The 18,705-nt window shown below is 43.1% G+C and overlaps 1 protein-coding gene across 1 annotated transcript in view; it reads left to right on the top strand.

The window, feature by feature from the left end:
• Window positions 1-18,705, top strand: part of LOC144504123 (contactin-associated protein-like 5) — a 922,207-nt gene that overhangs the window by 662,217 nt on the left and 241,285 nt on the right. The window contains exon 14 of the mRNA XM_078229299.1: window positions 5,239-5,293. Coding sequence (XP_078085425.1) covers window positions 5,239-5,293 — 55 coding nt within the window. The remainder of the gene's footprint in view (window positions 1-5,238; window positions 5,294-18,705) is intronic.

The raw sequence follows: 18,705 nt of genomic DNA, 5'->3' as shown, positions 1-18,705 counted from the left end.
CCAGAGTACGGCACTGGGAGAGGTGAGACCTTTTCGGTCAGACAGTAAGCAGTCTGCCCTCTCCATAAAGAATCCCTTGATGATATTTTGAAGTGTAGTTGTGGAATCTTCCATGTTGCCCTCAACCAAAATGAACAAAACAGATCATTGTCTCTTTAGATAAAAGCAAAATACTGCGGATGCTAGAATCTAAAACTAAAACAGAAAATCAGAAATTCATCCAGACTCGAAACATGGGCTCTATTCTCTTTCCACAGATGCTGTCAGATTTGTTGAGATATTCCAGCATTTTCTGTTTTTGCTTCATTTATCCTTGCTTCTTGTTGGATTTTGTTGTAGGCAAATTGTTTTCCATGTTTCATACATTACAACAAAGAAAACACTTCAATTGGCTATAATGTCCTTTGGGATGTCCTCTTTCCCATCAAGTTTCTCCTGACATTAATTTTTCTAATTTTTCTAATCAGAGCATGTCCCATTTTATTCCACTATAGGATTCCCAAATCTTCTCCTTTTGGAGTGGGCAGTTGGGATCCTGTGCTCCAGATGGAATACAGTAAGAGTTTTAACAACACCAGGTCAAAGTCCAACAGGTTTATTTGGTAGCAAATGCCATTAGCTTTCGGAGCGCTGGTCCTTCGTCAGATGGAGTGGAAATCTGCTCTCAAACAGGGCATACAGAGACACAAAATCAAGTTACAGAATACTGATTAGAATGTGAATCTCTCCAGCCAACCATATCTGTATCTTTAAGACCTGGTTGGCTGTAGAGATTCACATTCTAATCAGTATTCTGTAACTTGATTTTGTGTCTCTGTATGCCCTGTTTGAGAGCACATTTCCACTCCATCTGACGAAGGAGCAGCGCTCCGAAAGCTAATGGTATTTGCTACCAAATAAACCTGTTGGACTTTAACCTGGTGTTGTTAAAACTCTTACTGTCTTTACCCCAGTCCAATGCCGGCATCTCCACTCCAGATGGAATGCAGGAGTAACAGTGCTGTGTATATATAGTTTAGGCATACTCAGTACTCCAGCCAATTCTTTTTGTCTGCACCCAGTTGGTTCCATTACTATTGGCAGCATATTTGGTTGTGAAGATGACAGCATCAAGGCCAATGAAATTTGCATGCAAATTCCTGGTAACCTGAGGGTGCGATTAGGAGAGTGAAGAAGGGAGGAGGAGAGAGAGAAAGAAATACCAGTGTCGGAAAGGATGCATTGAGAAAAAACACTTTGGGAGAGGAAAGAAGAAAAAGAGAGACACATACGCAAACTGGGGAGGGAGGGAGAGAGAGAGAGGGGGACACAAAGTAGCTGAGGGAGAAAGAGCGAGAGAGAGAGATAGATACATCCATAAATGGGCCAGGGAGAAGGAGAGACATAAACTGGGACAGGGAGGAAGAGACACAAACTGGGACAGGGAGGGAGACACAAACTGGGACAGGGGGCGAGAGGCACAAACTGGGACAGAGAGCAAGAGACACAAACTGGGAGAAGGAAGGAGAGGCACAAACTGGGACAGGGAGGGAGAGCGACACAGACTGGAAGAGGGAAGGGGAGATACAAACTGGGACAGGGAGGGAGACACAAATTGGAACGAGAGAGACACAAACAAACTGGAGGGGGAGGGAGGGAGGGAGGAAGAGAACAACACTAATTGGAAAGGGAAAGGAACACAATCTGGGCAAGGGATTTGGATGTATCTACATGACCTTGGAAAGGAGGGAGAAACACAATTTGCAGTGGGACAGAGAGAGAAATAAATTTGTGGATCTGGAAACATAAATTGGATGGAGGGAAGAGTTTATGTTGGCGTGTGATGTTCGGTATGGTATGATGTGTATTTTGTTGAGGGTCTCACACAGATCTGAGTCTCACCTTCCTGAAATTGGGCTTCAGTGTTGAGTTCAGGACTCAATGAATTGAATTACGTTTGCTTTTAGTTGTATTCATTGTTTTCACTTGCTGTGTCTCGTAAAAAGCCATAAAATTGCATAGAAACTTTAGTTAAAAGTTATTTATATTGATGTTTGTATCGAATCGATGGAATGTATTTAGTTTTCTTATTGCAGTTGATGCTGTAGCAACAGAAGTAGTCTTATTTGAACATTACTAGATTGATTCCTGGGATGAGGAGTTGTCCTTGGGAGAGTAGATTGGCCTTATATTCCCTGGAGTTCAGAAGAAGGAGAGGTGATCTCATTGAAATGTATTAAATTTATCATGAGTTTGGCAGGCTTGATGCTGGGAGACTATTTTCCATGATTGGAGAGTCTAGAACCAGGAAGGCATAGTTTCAAGATGTGGGGTCAGTCATTTCGAATTGAGGTGAAGAGAATCACTAAGTCTCACTCAGTGCTGTCAATCTCTGGAATTCTGAATCGCAGAGGACTCAGTCACTGAGTATATTCAAGATCAATAGATTTACGGACATGAAGGGAATCGAGAGATATGGGAATAAGATAGAAGAGTAGACTCAAGGTAGAAGATCACCCATGATCTTATGGAATGGCAGAGTTTAAATTTAAGTTTATTTATCAGTTTCACAAGTAGGCTTACATTAACACTGCAATGAAGTTACTGTGAAAAACCCCTCGTCGCCACAGTCCGGCACCTGTTCAGGTACACTGGGGGAGAATCTAGCATGGCCAATGCACCCAACAAGCACGTCTTTCAGACAGTGGGAGGAAATCGGAGCACCCGGAGGAAACCTGTACAGACACGGGGAGAACGTGCAGACAATGTCCGCACAGACAGTGACCCAAGCCGAGAATTGAACCTGGGTCCCTGGTGCTGTGAAGCAGGAATGCTAACCACCATGCCACCCGGTAGCCTCAAAGTCCAGCTAATCCTGCTCCTGTTGCCAATGGTCTCATTATTCATCCTTAAATCCTTCCATTCTTTTGTATTCTTTTTTGGCTGATAAATTATGTTATTTATCTCACTACAAAACATTAAAAAATACTCAGATATTTTATTTGCAGCTTAATACAAAGGTACCCAATTAAGTTAAATTCAATTACTTGGCTAATATTATGTTACTGATTGGCCTGATTAAACCTCATGCAAGTGGTGTCACATGATCAAATGCAATGTGGTCAAATGTAAACATGATCAAATCTGAACGTATGAAATCAGAGTTAGCAACATAATTCCCCAGTCACATGTTTAATATAAAATAACATTCTAAACATTTACTCATTCTTTACTGCCTATTAACTGGCTTAAGTTTTTCCACTCTTAAACCGCTCAACCTTTAATCTCTCCATTATTCCCCCATAACTCAATCCTCAGAGTCCTTGAACACTGGAGACCAGCCAGGCTAAGCCAAGTAGGCACATATTTCTTGGTGAAAAGCAAAATACTGAGGATGCTGGAATCTGAAACAAAAGCAGAAAATGCTGGAAAATCTCAGCAGGTCTGACAGCATCTGTGGAGAGAGAATAGAGCCAAGGTTTTGAGTCTGGATGACCCTTCATCAGAGCTCACAGATGCTATCAGATCTGCTGAGTTTCCCCAGCATTTTCTGTTTTTGTTTCAGGTTCCAGCATCCACAGTATTTCGCCTTTCCTCTTTTTTTATTCTTTTGTGGGACATGGGTGTCACTGGTTGGCCAGTGTTTATTGCCCATTACCAGTTGCCCTTGAACTGAATGGTTTGCTAGGCCATTTCACCAGCATATACATTCCCTCTGTTTAACTGCCCCCCCCCCCTCCCCCCACCCAAGTATAAATCTCATCCAATGTGAGGTGATGCATTTTGGAGGCTAAAATTTAGGTACGAATTATACTGTATATGGCAGATCCCTTAGGAACATTAATATACAGAGGGATCTGGGCGTGCAGACCCATAGTTCCTTAAAAATGGCAACACAGCTGGCCAAGGTGATTAAGAAAGCATATGGCCTGCTTGCCTTCATCAACCTGGGTACTGAGTACAAGAGTTGGGAAATAATTTTGCAGCTATATACAACCTTGGTTAGGCCACATTTGGAGTACTGCATGCAGTTCTGGTCACCACATTACCAGAATGATATGGAAGCTTTGGAGAGAGTGCAAAGAAGGTTCACCAGGATGTTGCCTGGTCTCGAGGGTGTTGGCTGTGAGGAAAGATTGAATAAACTAGGATTGTTTTCACTAGAAAGACGGAGGCTGAGGAGAGACCGTGATAGAGGTCTATAAAATAATGAGAGGCATAGGCAGGGTAGATAGTCAGAGGCTTTTTCCAAGAGTGGAAATGTCAATTACAAGGAGGCACAGGTTCAAGGTGGGAGGTGGAAAGTTTAAGAGAGATGTGTGGGGGAAGTTTTTCACGCAGAGTGATGGATGCCTGGAGCGTGCTGCCAGAGGATGTGATGGAAGCAGGCACATTAGCAACATTTAAGAGGCATTTAGATGGGTACACGAATAGGGAGGGAATAGAGAGACATGGACTAAGTGCGGGCAGAAGGCTTTTTCTTTAGCTTAGTTGGGGCATCATGATTGGCACAGGCTTCGAGGGCCGAAGGTCCTTTTGCTGTACTGTACTTCATTCTTTGTTCTTATTTTCTTTATCTTCAACTCTGACGAAAGGTCATCCTAACTTGAAACATTGGCTCTAATCTCCCTACACAGATGCTGTCAGACCTGCTGATATTTTCCAGCATTTTCTGTGGCATTTTTCTTGGTGCTACATGGAGTAATCAAAAATATAGGACCGAACAGGCAAACTGCCTCAAGCAGCCTGTTGCTATAAAAAAAATGCCTTCGGTGACTAAAGTAATCATTTCCGTCGACCAGGAGTGATCAGTGCAACTTATTTAATCATTTTAATTAGGTTTCCAAACTGAGGTATCATCTCCACCTCGTCAATTACATTCAGTCATCAATTTCAGACATGCTCCAAGCCCAGCTGTTCTTGGCTTTCTGCTTTCCCCGGCATTCAGTCATGTTTGACTAACTGCCGGCTTGCACTCCGCCCCTCTTCAGCAATGGGAATCTTGCACATTATATTCAATGCGGTCTCCTGTTTGATGGATGACCACCCCAGTAGGATTGTTCCTTTTTTTTTATCTGGCAAATGCAGTTACGGCGAACCAAGTGAAGAATTTTGAGTCCTTTCTTTCGTAATGTGATTATCGGTCAATTGAGGAGATAGTCAATAAAGAGAGCGCTGTCATCGAATCCAGAATTCCCAGCGCTCCTCATCTTGACAGCCAAGGAAAGCTGGATATTTCTGAACTCTCCTCCGAGCTAGGTTTCATTGTTCTTTGCTTATGGGTTGCGAAGTAGCAGATTGTATAATATGCAAGGTCAGTTAATAATGCTTTTTTGCTAGGAGCAGGGAGAAGGGGAGGGGAGGAGGGGGGAAGTGGACCATGATCCTTACTTTGTGCAATCATGCCTTATTTATCAGCAAGCAATTGCTTTGACTATCACTGGAATTTTAAAGCCGCTCTGGCCAGTGTAATTGTTTAGTAATGGGCTATTGGGAGAGCCAACTCTTCTCAAAGTCTTGACGAATCCATTAATTTTTCATTATGTGATTAAACTTAAATCGCCAATAAGTCACACAGCATAACTCACATCAGGATAGTTGTGAGGCTACTACTTGCAGGTGGAGATTAAAAGATGGCATTATGTGAGTGAAGATTTAGCTTATTGTATTTTCTAAACATCCCCTGAATCAACCCCGACAGTGCTGACATGGTGATTTGGCCCATTGAGTCCGCACCAACTCCCTGACAGAGTATCTTATCGGGGCCCTTTACCTCTGCCCTATCCCTATAGCCCCACACGTTTCCCATGACGAATCCAGCTTCCCACCAGATATCAGGTATTTGACCATGTGACATTGCACCATAGTTACATCATATGGCAACCACTTATTTTCAACTAAAGGAACCAAGAGTTCAACACATTCGGTAACTTTTGAGGTGAGCTACAGTTTTGCCATTTCCTGCATAGATTTTCCCTCAGTGAAGTTCCACCCCTTTAATTGATTCCCCTAATGATTAAGCGCTCAAAAATCAGAGGATTATTTGAATCAATCTGCATACATTAACGGTTCAAACTATTCCAACCATCAAAGCAACTTTTAACTTAATTGCTTTATGAACAAAGATATTCATAGCTTCCTGCAGACAGCATATCCACAAGCTGCCAATTTGAAAGCAAATGAGAAGAGTTTGCACTTCAAGTCAATTTATGTTAAAATGTGTCCTGTTTGCCACATCTTTCCAGAACACAAGACAAGGAAAGCTGTGGAGAAGCCATTTTAGATATTGATTTAAGAAATGTGTGTACATGTGTGTATCTGGGTATACAAATGCAAATGTGTGTACATGTGTGTATGCATGCATGTTTCTTCACACCGTAGCCCTCTTTAAGCACAATAGAAAGACAGTTGGAACTTAACCAACCCCCACACATACAAACACCTTTGTCCAGCATGAATCTAACTATTGTGATGTTAGTGTACCTTTAAGAAAGTTTTTTTTAAAAAAAACATAATTTCTGCAGCTCTCACAGCTTCAGTGATGTCATTGTTGCCGGCCTGACTGGAAATATCCTTTTATTTCTACTTAAGTGGTTTAAATGTGGTTGTTTGTGTTTACTCTGGGATTTGTTTTACGATCCTGCATTGTTGGGAGGAAGGGCATTTGGACAGTTTTGTTTTCATTTTCAGTTTGGAGCAGCAGGTTTGAGTTTTAGTTTTAGAAGGGTCAGCAAGCTAAAAATAACTGTTTTCCCTCTCTCCCTGTTGTTTTGATAATTCTGTTGGTTAGCTGAAAACAAGATCGTGTTCTCCTGAAGGGTGAAAATCTGCTGTTGTTGGGGGCTGGGCTAGAGTGTCTCTGATGTTTTGGGAAGCTGCCTTATCTTCAAACTGTCCGGAGTGAATTCAGAGAACTGCAGACTTCAACCAAGGATTCAATTTCCAGTATCACATAAGCAATAGTCTTTTCTGTATTGAATTTGTTTAAAGGGTTTTGTCTATGGCAAGCGTTTTGGTTTGATTGGAACATATTAGATATCTTTGCTAAGGGTTATACATTATTGTGGTTGTTTTGTTTTTGTTTGTAATTGATAAAAGTTCTTGCTAATTTTCTTATGATACATGTTAACTATATTCTAAAATAAAATTTGTTTGATTAAAAAAAATAAAAGCTCCCTAGTGGGTCACTTGAATCATACCTGAAGTGAAACATCTCACGCTTATCCTAGTCAAATTCAAGATGCAAAACTTATGATCTAGGCGGGCTCCATAGAACACTTTGGAGTTTCTGACCTGAACCATAACATGATGGATTTTACCCTTCCAGGCACAGAAATATGAAATTAAACCTACTTAAAACTTTACCTTATTTCAAATGTTTTCTAATACAAATATAAATCCTTTAAAATTATCTTTGTTTTCCTAACAATTTGTGTGTCACGCGTGCATGTGTGTGAACTTGATTCCAAACACAAAGCAAAGTTATAAATTAAATTCAAACCCATCGTCTGTTGGTTGATACTGTCATGAACAAATAATTTTGACTCTCCCGAGTCTGCTGAATTAAAGCCATCGGCCGAACCATATCCCGTGCTAATACTGTGCTTTAGGTATTCAAACATGTATTGTTTACAGCCTAATGTGATGGACAAATGTCCATTATCACCCAATAAACCTCCAATGAATGTGTCACTATCCTTAAGCCTACAGAATGGACGGCAGGAGCCATCAATTGCCTAGGAAGCATTAAGCATTGCCATGCACCGCTTACAGTTGGAATTCAGAACTCGTTGACCCCTGTTGGTGCTGAACTCAAAGCTGTCAGCTGGTTGTCAGTTTGTTCCTCCTGGCTGCTGCTGTCTTTGGACCAGGGAGGATAAATAAAATCAACCAAAGCTCCCAGACCTAGTCCCTGTGGAGTGACTCCAGTTGAAAATATGTGCATATATAATAGCTAGACACAAACAACAAAAACATTGTGCATTTATACTGTGTTTTTTGTGCGGTAAACTATACCAGAGTGCTTTACAGGAATATTATCAGGCAAAGGATGACATGAAGCCACATAAAGAGATAATAGGACAGGTAACTAAAAGCATGGTCAAAGAGTCTTAGGGAGCATTTTGAAGGAGGTGGAGCGGTGTAACTAGGAAATTCCCAGGCTTAAGGCCTAAGCAACTGAAGGAACAGTCGCTTCTCGGCCTTTTGGCTAAGATCAAGTGTATGGTCGGCACCCCATTGTCGGCCGCACTTGTTCGAGGTCATTGGGTTACGCTGAGGCTTCATATGTTTCATATGAAGCAATTTTTAAAAGTGGCATCTCGGCCTTTTGGCTAAGATGCAAATGAGCTCAAGTCTTGGAGGAGGAACCTCCCCCTTCTCCAATCAGCTTGGCTCATGTAGATCAGGCCCAGGACAGGGTGGTTTGGTCGCTCGCCCTGTCTTGTCAGCCTGGATCTGAAATGTCTCAACTTGTTGAGACTCTGAATTGGATTTGATTTGATTGAATTGGAAAAGTATAAAAAAAAACAGTCCCAAAGTAGGGAAGAGGATAAAACTGGGGATGCTCAAGAGGCCAGAGTTAGATTGGCTCAAGTTTCCCACTAGGTTTTATTTACTTATTTGCTCACAGGATGTGGGCGTCATTGACTAGGCCAACGTTTATTGCCCTTGAAAAGGTAACAGTGAGCTACTTTCTTGAACTGCTGCAGTCTCTGTGTTATAAGTGTACATATAGTGCCGATAGGGAGGGAGTTCCAGCACTTTGCCCAGCGACAGTGCAGGAACGGTGATATATTTCCAAGTCAAGATGGTACATGTTTGGAGGGAACTTGCAGATGGTTCCCATGTGTCTGTTGCCCACGTACTAACAGGTGGTTTAGAATGTGGTGTCAAAGGAGCTTTAGTGAGTTGCCACAGTATATCTTGTAGGTGGTACACACTGCTGCCACTGTGTAACTGGATGAGCACTCGGCACATCATAACATTCAGGCCTATTGGCCAAGTGCTGATAAATGGGAAAAGGTGGGAGTTCAGGTGTTTCCAATGTGTCAGTGCAGACTTGATGGGCCAAAGGGCCTCTTCCGCACTGCTTGATTCTATGTTACTATGGAATGTGATACCTGAAAGGGTAGCAGAAGCAGATTTCATGGGGGATTTCGAGAGAGAACTGAAGGTGGACTTGACAATGGCTAATTTGCAAGGTTGTGGGCGATAAAAGATGGGAAGTGGGACTAAACTGAACAATTCTTTCAAAGAGGTACAGTAACATTGCTGCCTCACAGCTCCAGGGACCTGGGTTCGATTCTCGGCTTGGGTGACTATCTGTGTGGCGTTTTCACATTCTTCCCGTGTCTGCGTGGATTTCCTCCGGATGCTCCGGTTTCCTCCCACAGTCCAAAGATGTGCGAGTTCGGGTTGATTGGCCATGCTAAATTGCCCATAGTGTCCTGGGATGTGTAGGTTAGAGTGATTAGCAGGGTAAATGTGTGGGGTTACAGCGATAGGGCATGGGATGGGATTGTTGTTGGTGCAGAATCGATGGGCCTAATGACCTCCTTCTGCACTGTAGGATTTCTATGATTCTTCTATAATTCTAGGTAGCACGGATGCAATAAGTTGGATGGTCCCCTTGCGTGTAGTAAGGTTCAATGGTCTGAAAAGTACAGATGAGCAGGAGCAAAGCAAAAGAGAATATAGATTAGGGGTGGTTGATAATCATCTTTGTAGCAGTTTGCTTTTTAAATTGACAGTGATGCTTGTTCATTTTTCCGGCGCACCTGACTCCACTTCAGGTTGTCTCTCGAATGGAATCATTTCCACAAACTCATAAAAATGAATTCCGCACTCTCCGTGTGTTTTCAACAGGGATATTTCAGAAACGATTGCAGTCCATTTCGGAGTGATACCTGCAAGTTCAGCTCCGATCAGTGATTTTTCAGCAGGATTTCTCTCAGTAAGCCCCTTTTAAAAAAAAAAGGGAAGAGTTGATACTGTACCAAGATAATGGATGTCTCCGAGTGATCGCCATCCAATCTGTGGAGCCACAGAATATCGTAAACCATTAGACCAGCGCTCCAGAGGGTATATCAGGATTACGCAAAGTCCAAGGATGGATTTATGCCTGACGATTTATTCGGACTTATCACTTTGAAGAAGATTCGTTCCCTTTTAAGCCGCTTCTATTAACCCGATGCTATGGGCCAGTGATCCATTTGCTTGATGCAGGGGAAACGATGAGATTCAATTTAAAAGAGGGTCACGTGATGTGTATAGCACTCATCATTCCTTCAAAAAGAAAGTTGCGAATAATGGAAGAGGAATGGCAAATTAGGAAAATGGAACAATCTGCATTTATTTAGCCTCTGTCACAATCTCACCATGTCCCAAAGTGCTTTGCAGTCAATCGAGTATCTTTTGAGTGTGGTCATTGTTGTAGGAAAAGCGGCAACCAATTGACACACAGCCAGCTTCCACAGTAGCACTGAAATGAATGAGCAGGAAGTTACTTTGGTGGTCTTTGTTGAGAGATATCCACTCCAAGCCAAACACGATCTCAACTTGGAACTATATCGCTGTTCTATCACCGTGACTGGATCAAAATCCTGGAACTTGCTTTCTGATAGCACTGTGGGTGTAGCCACACCACATAGACTGCAGCAGTCCAAGCTTGCCAACTGTGAGGAGTTTGCACATTCTCATTGTCCACACTTCCCGCTGTCTCAGCAAAGCAGCCAGCATAATTAAAGACCCTTCTGTCTTCGGGAAAAAGATACAAAAGTCTGAAGTCACGTACTAACCGACTCAAGAACAGCTTCTTCCCTGCTGCTGTCAGACTTTTGAATGGACCTACCTTGCATTAAATTGATCTTTCTCTACACCCTAGCTATGACTGTAACACTACATTCTGCACTCTCTCATTTCCTTCTCTATGAATGATATGTTTTGTCTGTATAACGTGCAAGAAACAATACTTTTCACTGTATGCTAATACATGTGACAATAATAAATCAAATCAAATCATTCGACCCATGTCTGTGTGGGTTTCCTCCGGGTGCTCCGGTTTCCTCACACAGTCCAAAGATGTGCGGATTAGGTGGATTGGCCATTTACGGATGGGCAATAAATGCTGGCCTGGCCAATGATGCCCACATCCTACAAAGGAATGAAAAAATATATCTGTTAGCCAGGGCAGCATGGTGGCACAGTGCTTAGCTCTGTTGCCTCACAGTGCCAGAGAACCAGGTTCAAATCTGGCCTTGGATGACTATCTGTGATGAGTTTCCATGTATTCCCAGCATCTGTGTGGGATTCCTTCAGGTGTTCCAGTTTCCTCTCACATTCCAAAGATGCGCAGGTTAGGTTGATTGGCCATACTAAATGACCCTTTAGTGTCCCAAGCTGTGTAGGTTAGGGGGATTAATGGGATGAAAATGTGAGGCTACGGGGATAGGGCCTGGGTAAGATGTTCTGTCGGAGAGCCGGTGCAGATCCGATGGACCAAGTGGCCTCCTTCTGTACTGTGGGGATTCTATGAAGAGTCGCTGTCCTGCTATCCTTCAAAATAGTGCCAAAGGATATAAGAGGCAGACAGGGCCTTGATTGGGCGGTTCATCTGAAAGATGACAGTTCCCACAATGAATTACTCCCTCAGTACTGCACTTGGACTGTCAGCCTTAACTTTGTGCTCAATGAGCATAGATTGACTCAGAATGGAGTGGAGTCACTGCTGGCACCTTTGTCAAGAGGTCTGCACAAAATGGAATTTAGTGTTCAGGTATATGGGATAATTCACATTGCAGCTGAGATGAAAAATCTGGTTGCTCTATGAATGGTATATTGACAAATGTTACGATCCCAGTTGATGTTATACCTGGAAGATTCCAGAATGGAACCCTGGCTCAAAAGACTATAACTTTTAGTTTATTTTATGAAACGTGGAGGAGCAGAGTTACAGAACCATTCATTACTTTTAACAAGAAAAGAAGCATTTATTAACCATGAAAAGATTGGGTTATGATACAATATTCCTTTACGCCGCCTTTATCTTAACAAATATACACAGATTTTAAGATTAATGTGGATTACAAACTATGTTTTATTTTGTGATGGTCTCAGTCACACAACGTCTCCTTAAACACACACGGCTGTGGTAAAATGCACTCTCCATTCTGAACCTCAAATGAATTTCTGTGGATTTCTCCTCAGATTTCCCCTTCAGATAATTGTCACATGGGAGTTTCCAAACTTTTTTCACAATAATGCTTTCCATTGCCAGTTTGCATTTCAAATCCAGACCAGGTTTTCAAAATCACACTTATAAACAAAACTTCCACTCCACTTTTAACAATGAATCCAGTATCCAGGTTTTACCACTTCCCGTTTAGGATTTCTTTGCCTTGACTGTCACACAAACTGTTCACAACTGCTTAAACTATTGCTTCCCAGGCTCTATTAAGATGGCATCAAACTTTTGATTCACCTCCGAATTCTGCTTTCCCACTTTAAGTCTGGTTTCTGCAACTGTCTCTTTAACTCAGAACACTTTATTTACTTTTCCCCTTGAGTTCTTCTGAACAATTCCTTGGTCCCTTAAGTTCAGGCTTCTTCAGACATTCCTTATGTTACCTGAACTGCATCTGCTTCTTTTCGTAGCTTGCCTTTTTGCAGCTCCCTTGCCCTGTCCAGTTCTTTCCTCTGGCAGATTTGAGAGATTTTCACTTCCCAGTGTCCTGTTCCCAACTGTAATCTATCCAGCTAAAAGTAAATTTTAAAAAAACTTTCCACATGAAAAGGCCACCAGTTACTAAGCAACCACTGTGACTTCTGCTAGCCTATTTACTCTTCACACTGCAGCCTTCTTTAAGCACAGTAGAAACACAATTGGAACTAAAACTAACCCACACACATACAAACATCTTTGTCCAACATGAATCTAACTATAGGCTTTACCCTTCCAAGCATAGAAACATTAACTCAAATATAAATCCCCTAAAATACCTGTGCTTTCCTAACACAAATAAAATTGTCAGATTTCCTTAATTGGCATCCTCTATGTCAAAAACCTGTGGCCCCATATTATGATTATGTAAATGAGGTAGTTTTCCATTTTGGACTCAATTGTTGACCTGCGAACCAAGGGGCGATCTCACCAAAAAATGTCTTAAGTGCTGAATGTGCATGAAAATGGGATATAAACATATCAATTTTTATGGCGAGCTCCCAGAAGCAATCATATGGCACTTAGAAACAAAAGAGCCAGGGTGTGATTCTTATCTGCAGGGGAGGGAGCGGAGCCTATTCTCGCCGGGAAGCCAGTTGTTGAGCTCTCGGATCGCCATTGTGCAAGTGAACTCATAGAAGCTCACAAAATGTTTGGAGGATATGACAGAATAAATGCAGACAGGATGCTTCCCCTGGCTGGTGAGTCAAGGACCAGGCGGCGCGGACTCAGAATAAGGGGAAGGCTGTTTAAGACTGAGATGAGGAGGGATTTCTCCACTCAGCGGCTGGTGAAGCGTTGGAATTCTCTACGCCAAAGAGCTGTGAAAGCTCAACCACTGAGAATGATCAAGACAGAAATGCATAGATTTCTGGAATCTAATGATGTCATGGGATATGGAGACATATCCCATATAACATGACTACGGGGAAGTCGTGTTGAGATAAGTGATTGGCCATGATCTAGTCCAGTGCTGGGCAACCTGTGGTCCATCTGGGTTCTGTGTGCGGCCCATGAGACATTTTGTTGACCATGGACCATGCTCAGGTTTGCCACATTCTGCTGGTTTCTGTCCGCATAGTTTTTTTCTCATTGGTATGGCTTAAGTGACACGCACATAAAGCAAGAGCAAGTGGAGTGAGATGCGTGTTGTTTGCATGTAACATTGTCTGTGAGAGCCGTACGCTTCCTCTGCGTCCAAAGTGTATATTTCTTTTGTTTGCACCATTTGAAATGGCTGACAGTTCTATTAATATACAAGTGATTAAGCATTTTGTACAACTCGTTATGAAATATTCAGCATGTATTTAATCTTATTCATGGGGTCATGGTCAATGAACAAGCCTGATTTCAATCTTGCGGCCCACTGCGATGAAGGAGAGCCACTCATGCGGCCCACTCACTTGTTTAGATTGCCGATCACTGATTTAGATGAATGGTGGAGCAGGCTCAATGGGCTGAATGGCCTACTCCAGTTCCTCTGTTTCTTTCAGTCATGTGTATAGACGTCACACACTATTTAAGGAAGAGCAGAGCATTCTTCCAATTTCCTGATCAACATTCGCCCCTCAACCAACTTCACTGAAACAAAGTAACAACTAGAAGTCGCTGCACTTCGAATTAATTCATTTTATGGGAAGCTTTTGAGATGTTTAAGAGAGACCATCCATTAAAATGAAAGACTTTCCTTTTTTAGTAGTTTCGAAAGTGCTCAGAGAGCACTTTAATAATGTATATTAGCAGTTACAAGGTCAATTAAAAATGCAGGCAATGTATAAATATGTCAGAGAACACAAGTCCATAAAACAATAATGCCAATAATATAAAGCCATTCGAAGATGGTGCCTATTTATAATCATTTTACTTGAGAACACTTTGACATGCCTAATTGTGGTTGTATATGTGCAAGGAATGACTGGCTGCAGGAATGAGATAGTTGGGGCTGAGTTTCCACTTGTTCCTGATAATAATATCAGTACAATTGGGTAGAATGGACCTAACTTGGGAAAAAGATTGAGGAATTATAAAATCAAATGAATCACACGCAAAAACACGTGTGTATGTTTTCCACAACCCTTTGAGTCAGGACTTATTTTGCCTGAATTAGTCCAAACAGCCCATCATCCCCAGCTGATATTAGAACATAGAACAGTACGGCACAGGAACGGGCCCTTCGGCCCACAATGTTGTGCCGAACATGACGCCAAATTAAACTAATCCCTTCCGCCTGCCATTCGTCCATTTCCCTCTATTCCTTGCATATTCATGTGCTTATCTAAAAGCCCCTTTAATGTCCCTATCGTACCTGCCTCCACCACCACCCCTGGCAACGTGTTCCAGACACCTAACACTCTCTGTGTAAAATAACGTGCCCCTCACATCTCCTTTGAAATTTCCCCCTCTCACCCTAAGTGCATGCCCCTTTTGAGTTCCACTCATTGCTGTTTGGTTTGGGGTAGCGTTTCAGATTGCATTCATTTTCTTTGGTGCTCAGGTACATTTGAACTATGTTGTTCACTTCAAATAGCAGCTAATTTACTGAAAAATCTATTAGTGCACAACAATGAAGTAAGTAAATAGTTTCAGTATATTTCTTTTCCAATGGTTTTCAATCAGGTTATTTAAAGTGAGGACTCATCATTATTATTATAAACAGTTATTTGTGTGACTAAACCTGCTGTCAGCTGTATTAATAAAACTGCAACATGTCGCTTGCCACGTCAAAGAATACTTATTAATGAGACAAGAAAGAATCAATTATTTTTGTTACGGTGTCCGACTGCGCTGGCTCATGGATGAGTTTATGCTTGTGATTTTGCAAATGTATGTCAGCAAAAACCTTAAGCTTAACCGAGCCAGTGCAGTTCTCAACTGAGGACCCGATTTTACCGTTGTGTCGCGCCCGTTTTTGGGCACAAAAACTTGGTAAAGTCGGGCATGAGGCGATTAGCGCGATTTGCACCCCTGTCCGCGCAGATGCCCACTTTACCAAGGCCCAAAAACGGCCGCGATCCGAACGGTTCCCGAAACGGGCGCAACGCCGATTTAAATACATTTGCATGCATTTAAATTGAATTAATGGGCTGCCCGCCCAACATTACTGGCATTTCCCCCTTTACCATCGTGTTCACCTGTCTAGATTTGGCGTGAAACAGGCATGCTCGGCAAAAGTCTGTTTCGGGCACTCCAGCTTCTGAAGAGGTAAGTTCAGAGTTTCCAACGGCTCTCTGACTCAGATCGGTGGGCCGGCGGGTGAGGGGGGGGGGGGGGGGGGGAGAGGGGGGGGAGAGGGGGGGAGGAAGGAGGGGGACGGACGATCATTCTCTGGTGGGGGGAGGGGGGGGGGGAGTGGGGGGAGAAGGAGGAGGGAGGCCAGATGGTTCTCTGGTGGGAGGGGAGGAGGAGGAGGGAGGCCCAATCAGTCTCTGGTGGGGGGAGGGGGGGAGGAGGGAGGCGGGTCAGATGTATCTCTGGTAGGGGGGAGGCCCGATCGCTCTCTGGTGAGGGGAGGGGGGGTGGTGGTGAGGGGGGAGGGAGGCCAGATGGATCTCTAATGAGGAGAGCTACCAAATAAACCTGTTGGACTTTAACCTGGTGTTGTGAGACTTCTTACTGAGGAAAGAGGGGGGCAGGGGCAGGGGGGGACCGCTGCCACTCTGTGGGTGATTGGTGGAGGGAAAGGGGGACAGAGGGTCGCGATCGGTCTGGGTAACGGGGAGGGGTGGATAGATAAAGGGGACAGTTATGTTGTGGGGGTGGGGTGACGTCTATGGAGACCATCGCTCCACCTTTTTGCTCCCAGGCCGCTTTATCCACGTTTTGCGGCCTGGGAGCAATGTGACAGGGGCGTGTTTTTCTCACTGCGCATGCTCAGCTGAAAGCTCTGATCGGAGTTGCAGCGTTTCGGGCACGATGGACCCCGCCCACAGTGCAATTGACTTTTTTTTCAGGCTGAGTGCCTATGGGGGTGCCTGAGAGCAGGTTTCCAAGTCGGATCTGAATTGCACCCAGATTCAGCACTGAGAATGAAAATGGTAAAATCGGGCCCTGAGCATTTGTAATGGGACCCCCACCCCCGGCAGGGCGGAGAGAAGATGCTACAGATGCTGAAAATCTGAAATTAAAGTGCTAAATGCTGGGCGATTCTCGGCACATCAGGCAGCATCTGTGTGGAGAGAAGCGGAGCGAGCGTTCCAGGCCAATCACCCCTCGAAAGATCATTGGCATGAAACAGTCACCTAGAAACCTGAAGCTCTCAACCATTTCCACTTCACCACCGCTGATGGGGACAGGGGCATGTTCTCGATTATGCTGTCTGATTATTTAAGGCTGCGATGGAGTTCTTCACCCTGCATTTCTGAAGAACCTGGTCATGGAAGACTCAGGCAGTAATGTGGAGTACTGTTGGGTCTTCGCAAAGCTCAAGTGGAATGACAATCTGATGATGATTACCTCTTCGCGGAAGATCCGAGCCATTGACAAACGAGGTAGAGTTTTCTGTCCTGTCCACCACGGGAATCATAGCGGGTGGGACACGGACCTTGCACATTGACCTCGTGTGGGAATTTTAGGTCTTGTGGCGAGCGCGGCAGGAAAACCCACCCACGATCTCCGAAAGAACAATTCATTGACCATTTCTGCTCAAATAATCTCTCATTTTATACAATTGCACACAAAGAAACAAAATTTCCTGGTTTTATTTTGGCATTCATTTTAATAGAACTATGATAACATTTTCAATAAAATGAAGAAAGAGCAATGTAAACCTTTCATGGATGTAGCCCCTTATTGTGTCTTTACAGAACATCTTCACACACAACAAATACTTTAAATGCAGCGACTGTAGTTATGTAGACAATGCACGGCAAAGTAATTTCTACCTGATGTAGCATGTACTGAACTTTCGTACCTTACTTCTGAATGAATAGTTACATTAGCAATGGTGTTTAATTTCTGTGCCATAATAATTATCTCTTGGTTTGGATCCAGTCAGATGTTAAACCTTCTTTCCCGCTTTGCTTTTCTACTTGGATGCAGATGTCAACAAGATGGCACATTCACCAGGTAGTGTTCCGCAAGTGCAAACGTCTGAGTCTAATTATAACCATTCATCATCTCATGGACTGTTGCATTTCGTCTTGAGTCAAATGCAAGACAAAGCCCACTGTTAGGTTTTCGCATAAAGAACATAAATAACAATGAAATAAAGCCATTTTTTTTCTGTCAGCAGTCACTCAATGGTTGCATTCTCTCTCCTGGGCTGGCAGGTTCAAGTACGATTCCAGGGACTCCAGCACATGATCCGGGCAGGCACTTAGTGTTGCACTGTCGGAGATACAAATGAGATGAGATGCATGTAAAAGATCAAGTGGCATGATTTAAAGAGAAGGGGAATTCTTTCCAATCCAGGCTAATATTTATCACTCAAACACCATCACTAAAATGGATTACCTGGTCTTTAGCCCATTGGTGTGGGACCTTGCTGTTCGCACATTGGCTGCTGTCTTTATAATTCGAATGTACTCCATTGGCTGCGAAGTGCTTCAGAATGTCTTGAGATCATGATCAGTAGGGTAGAAATATCAATTACTAGGGGACATATTTTTAAGGTAAAAGGGGGAAAGGTTAAAAAAGATGTGAGAGACAACTGTTTTACACAACGGGTGGCTCGTGCCTGGAATGCACTGCCAGAGGAGGTGGTAGAAGCAGATATAATAGCAACGTTTAAGAGGCATCTTGAAAGATACATGAATAGACAGGGAATAGAGGGATATGGACCGTGTAGAGGCAAAAGATCTTTAGTTTAAAAAGGCATCATGTGTCAGTGCAGGCTTGGCGGGCCAAAGGCCCTGTTCCTGTGCTGTACTGTTCTTTATTCTATAAATATATAATATATATGGAACAATTTTTAATTTCTCATTTACACGAAGTGACATTTCAATGTTAACACAACCAAAAAAAGAACCATCAGGTGGGATTTTATAGCCTCTCCACCAACAAGATCT

Source organism: Mustelus asterias, chromosome 14 (assembly GCF_964213995.1).
Source record: "Mustelus asterias chromosome 14, sMusAst1.hap1.1, whole genome shotgun sequence".
NCBI classification, from domain to species: Eukaryota; Metazoa; Chordata; class Chondrichthyes; order Carcharhiniformes; family Triakidae; genus Mustelus; species Mustelus asterias.
This window is presented reverse-complemented; position numbering and strand designations above follow the sequence as displayed.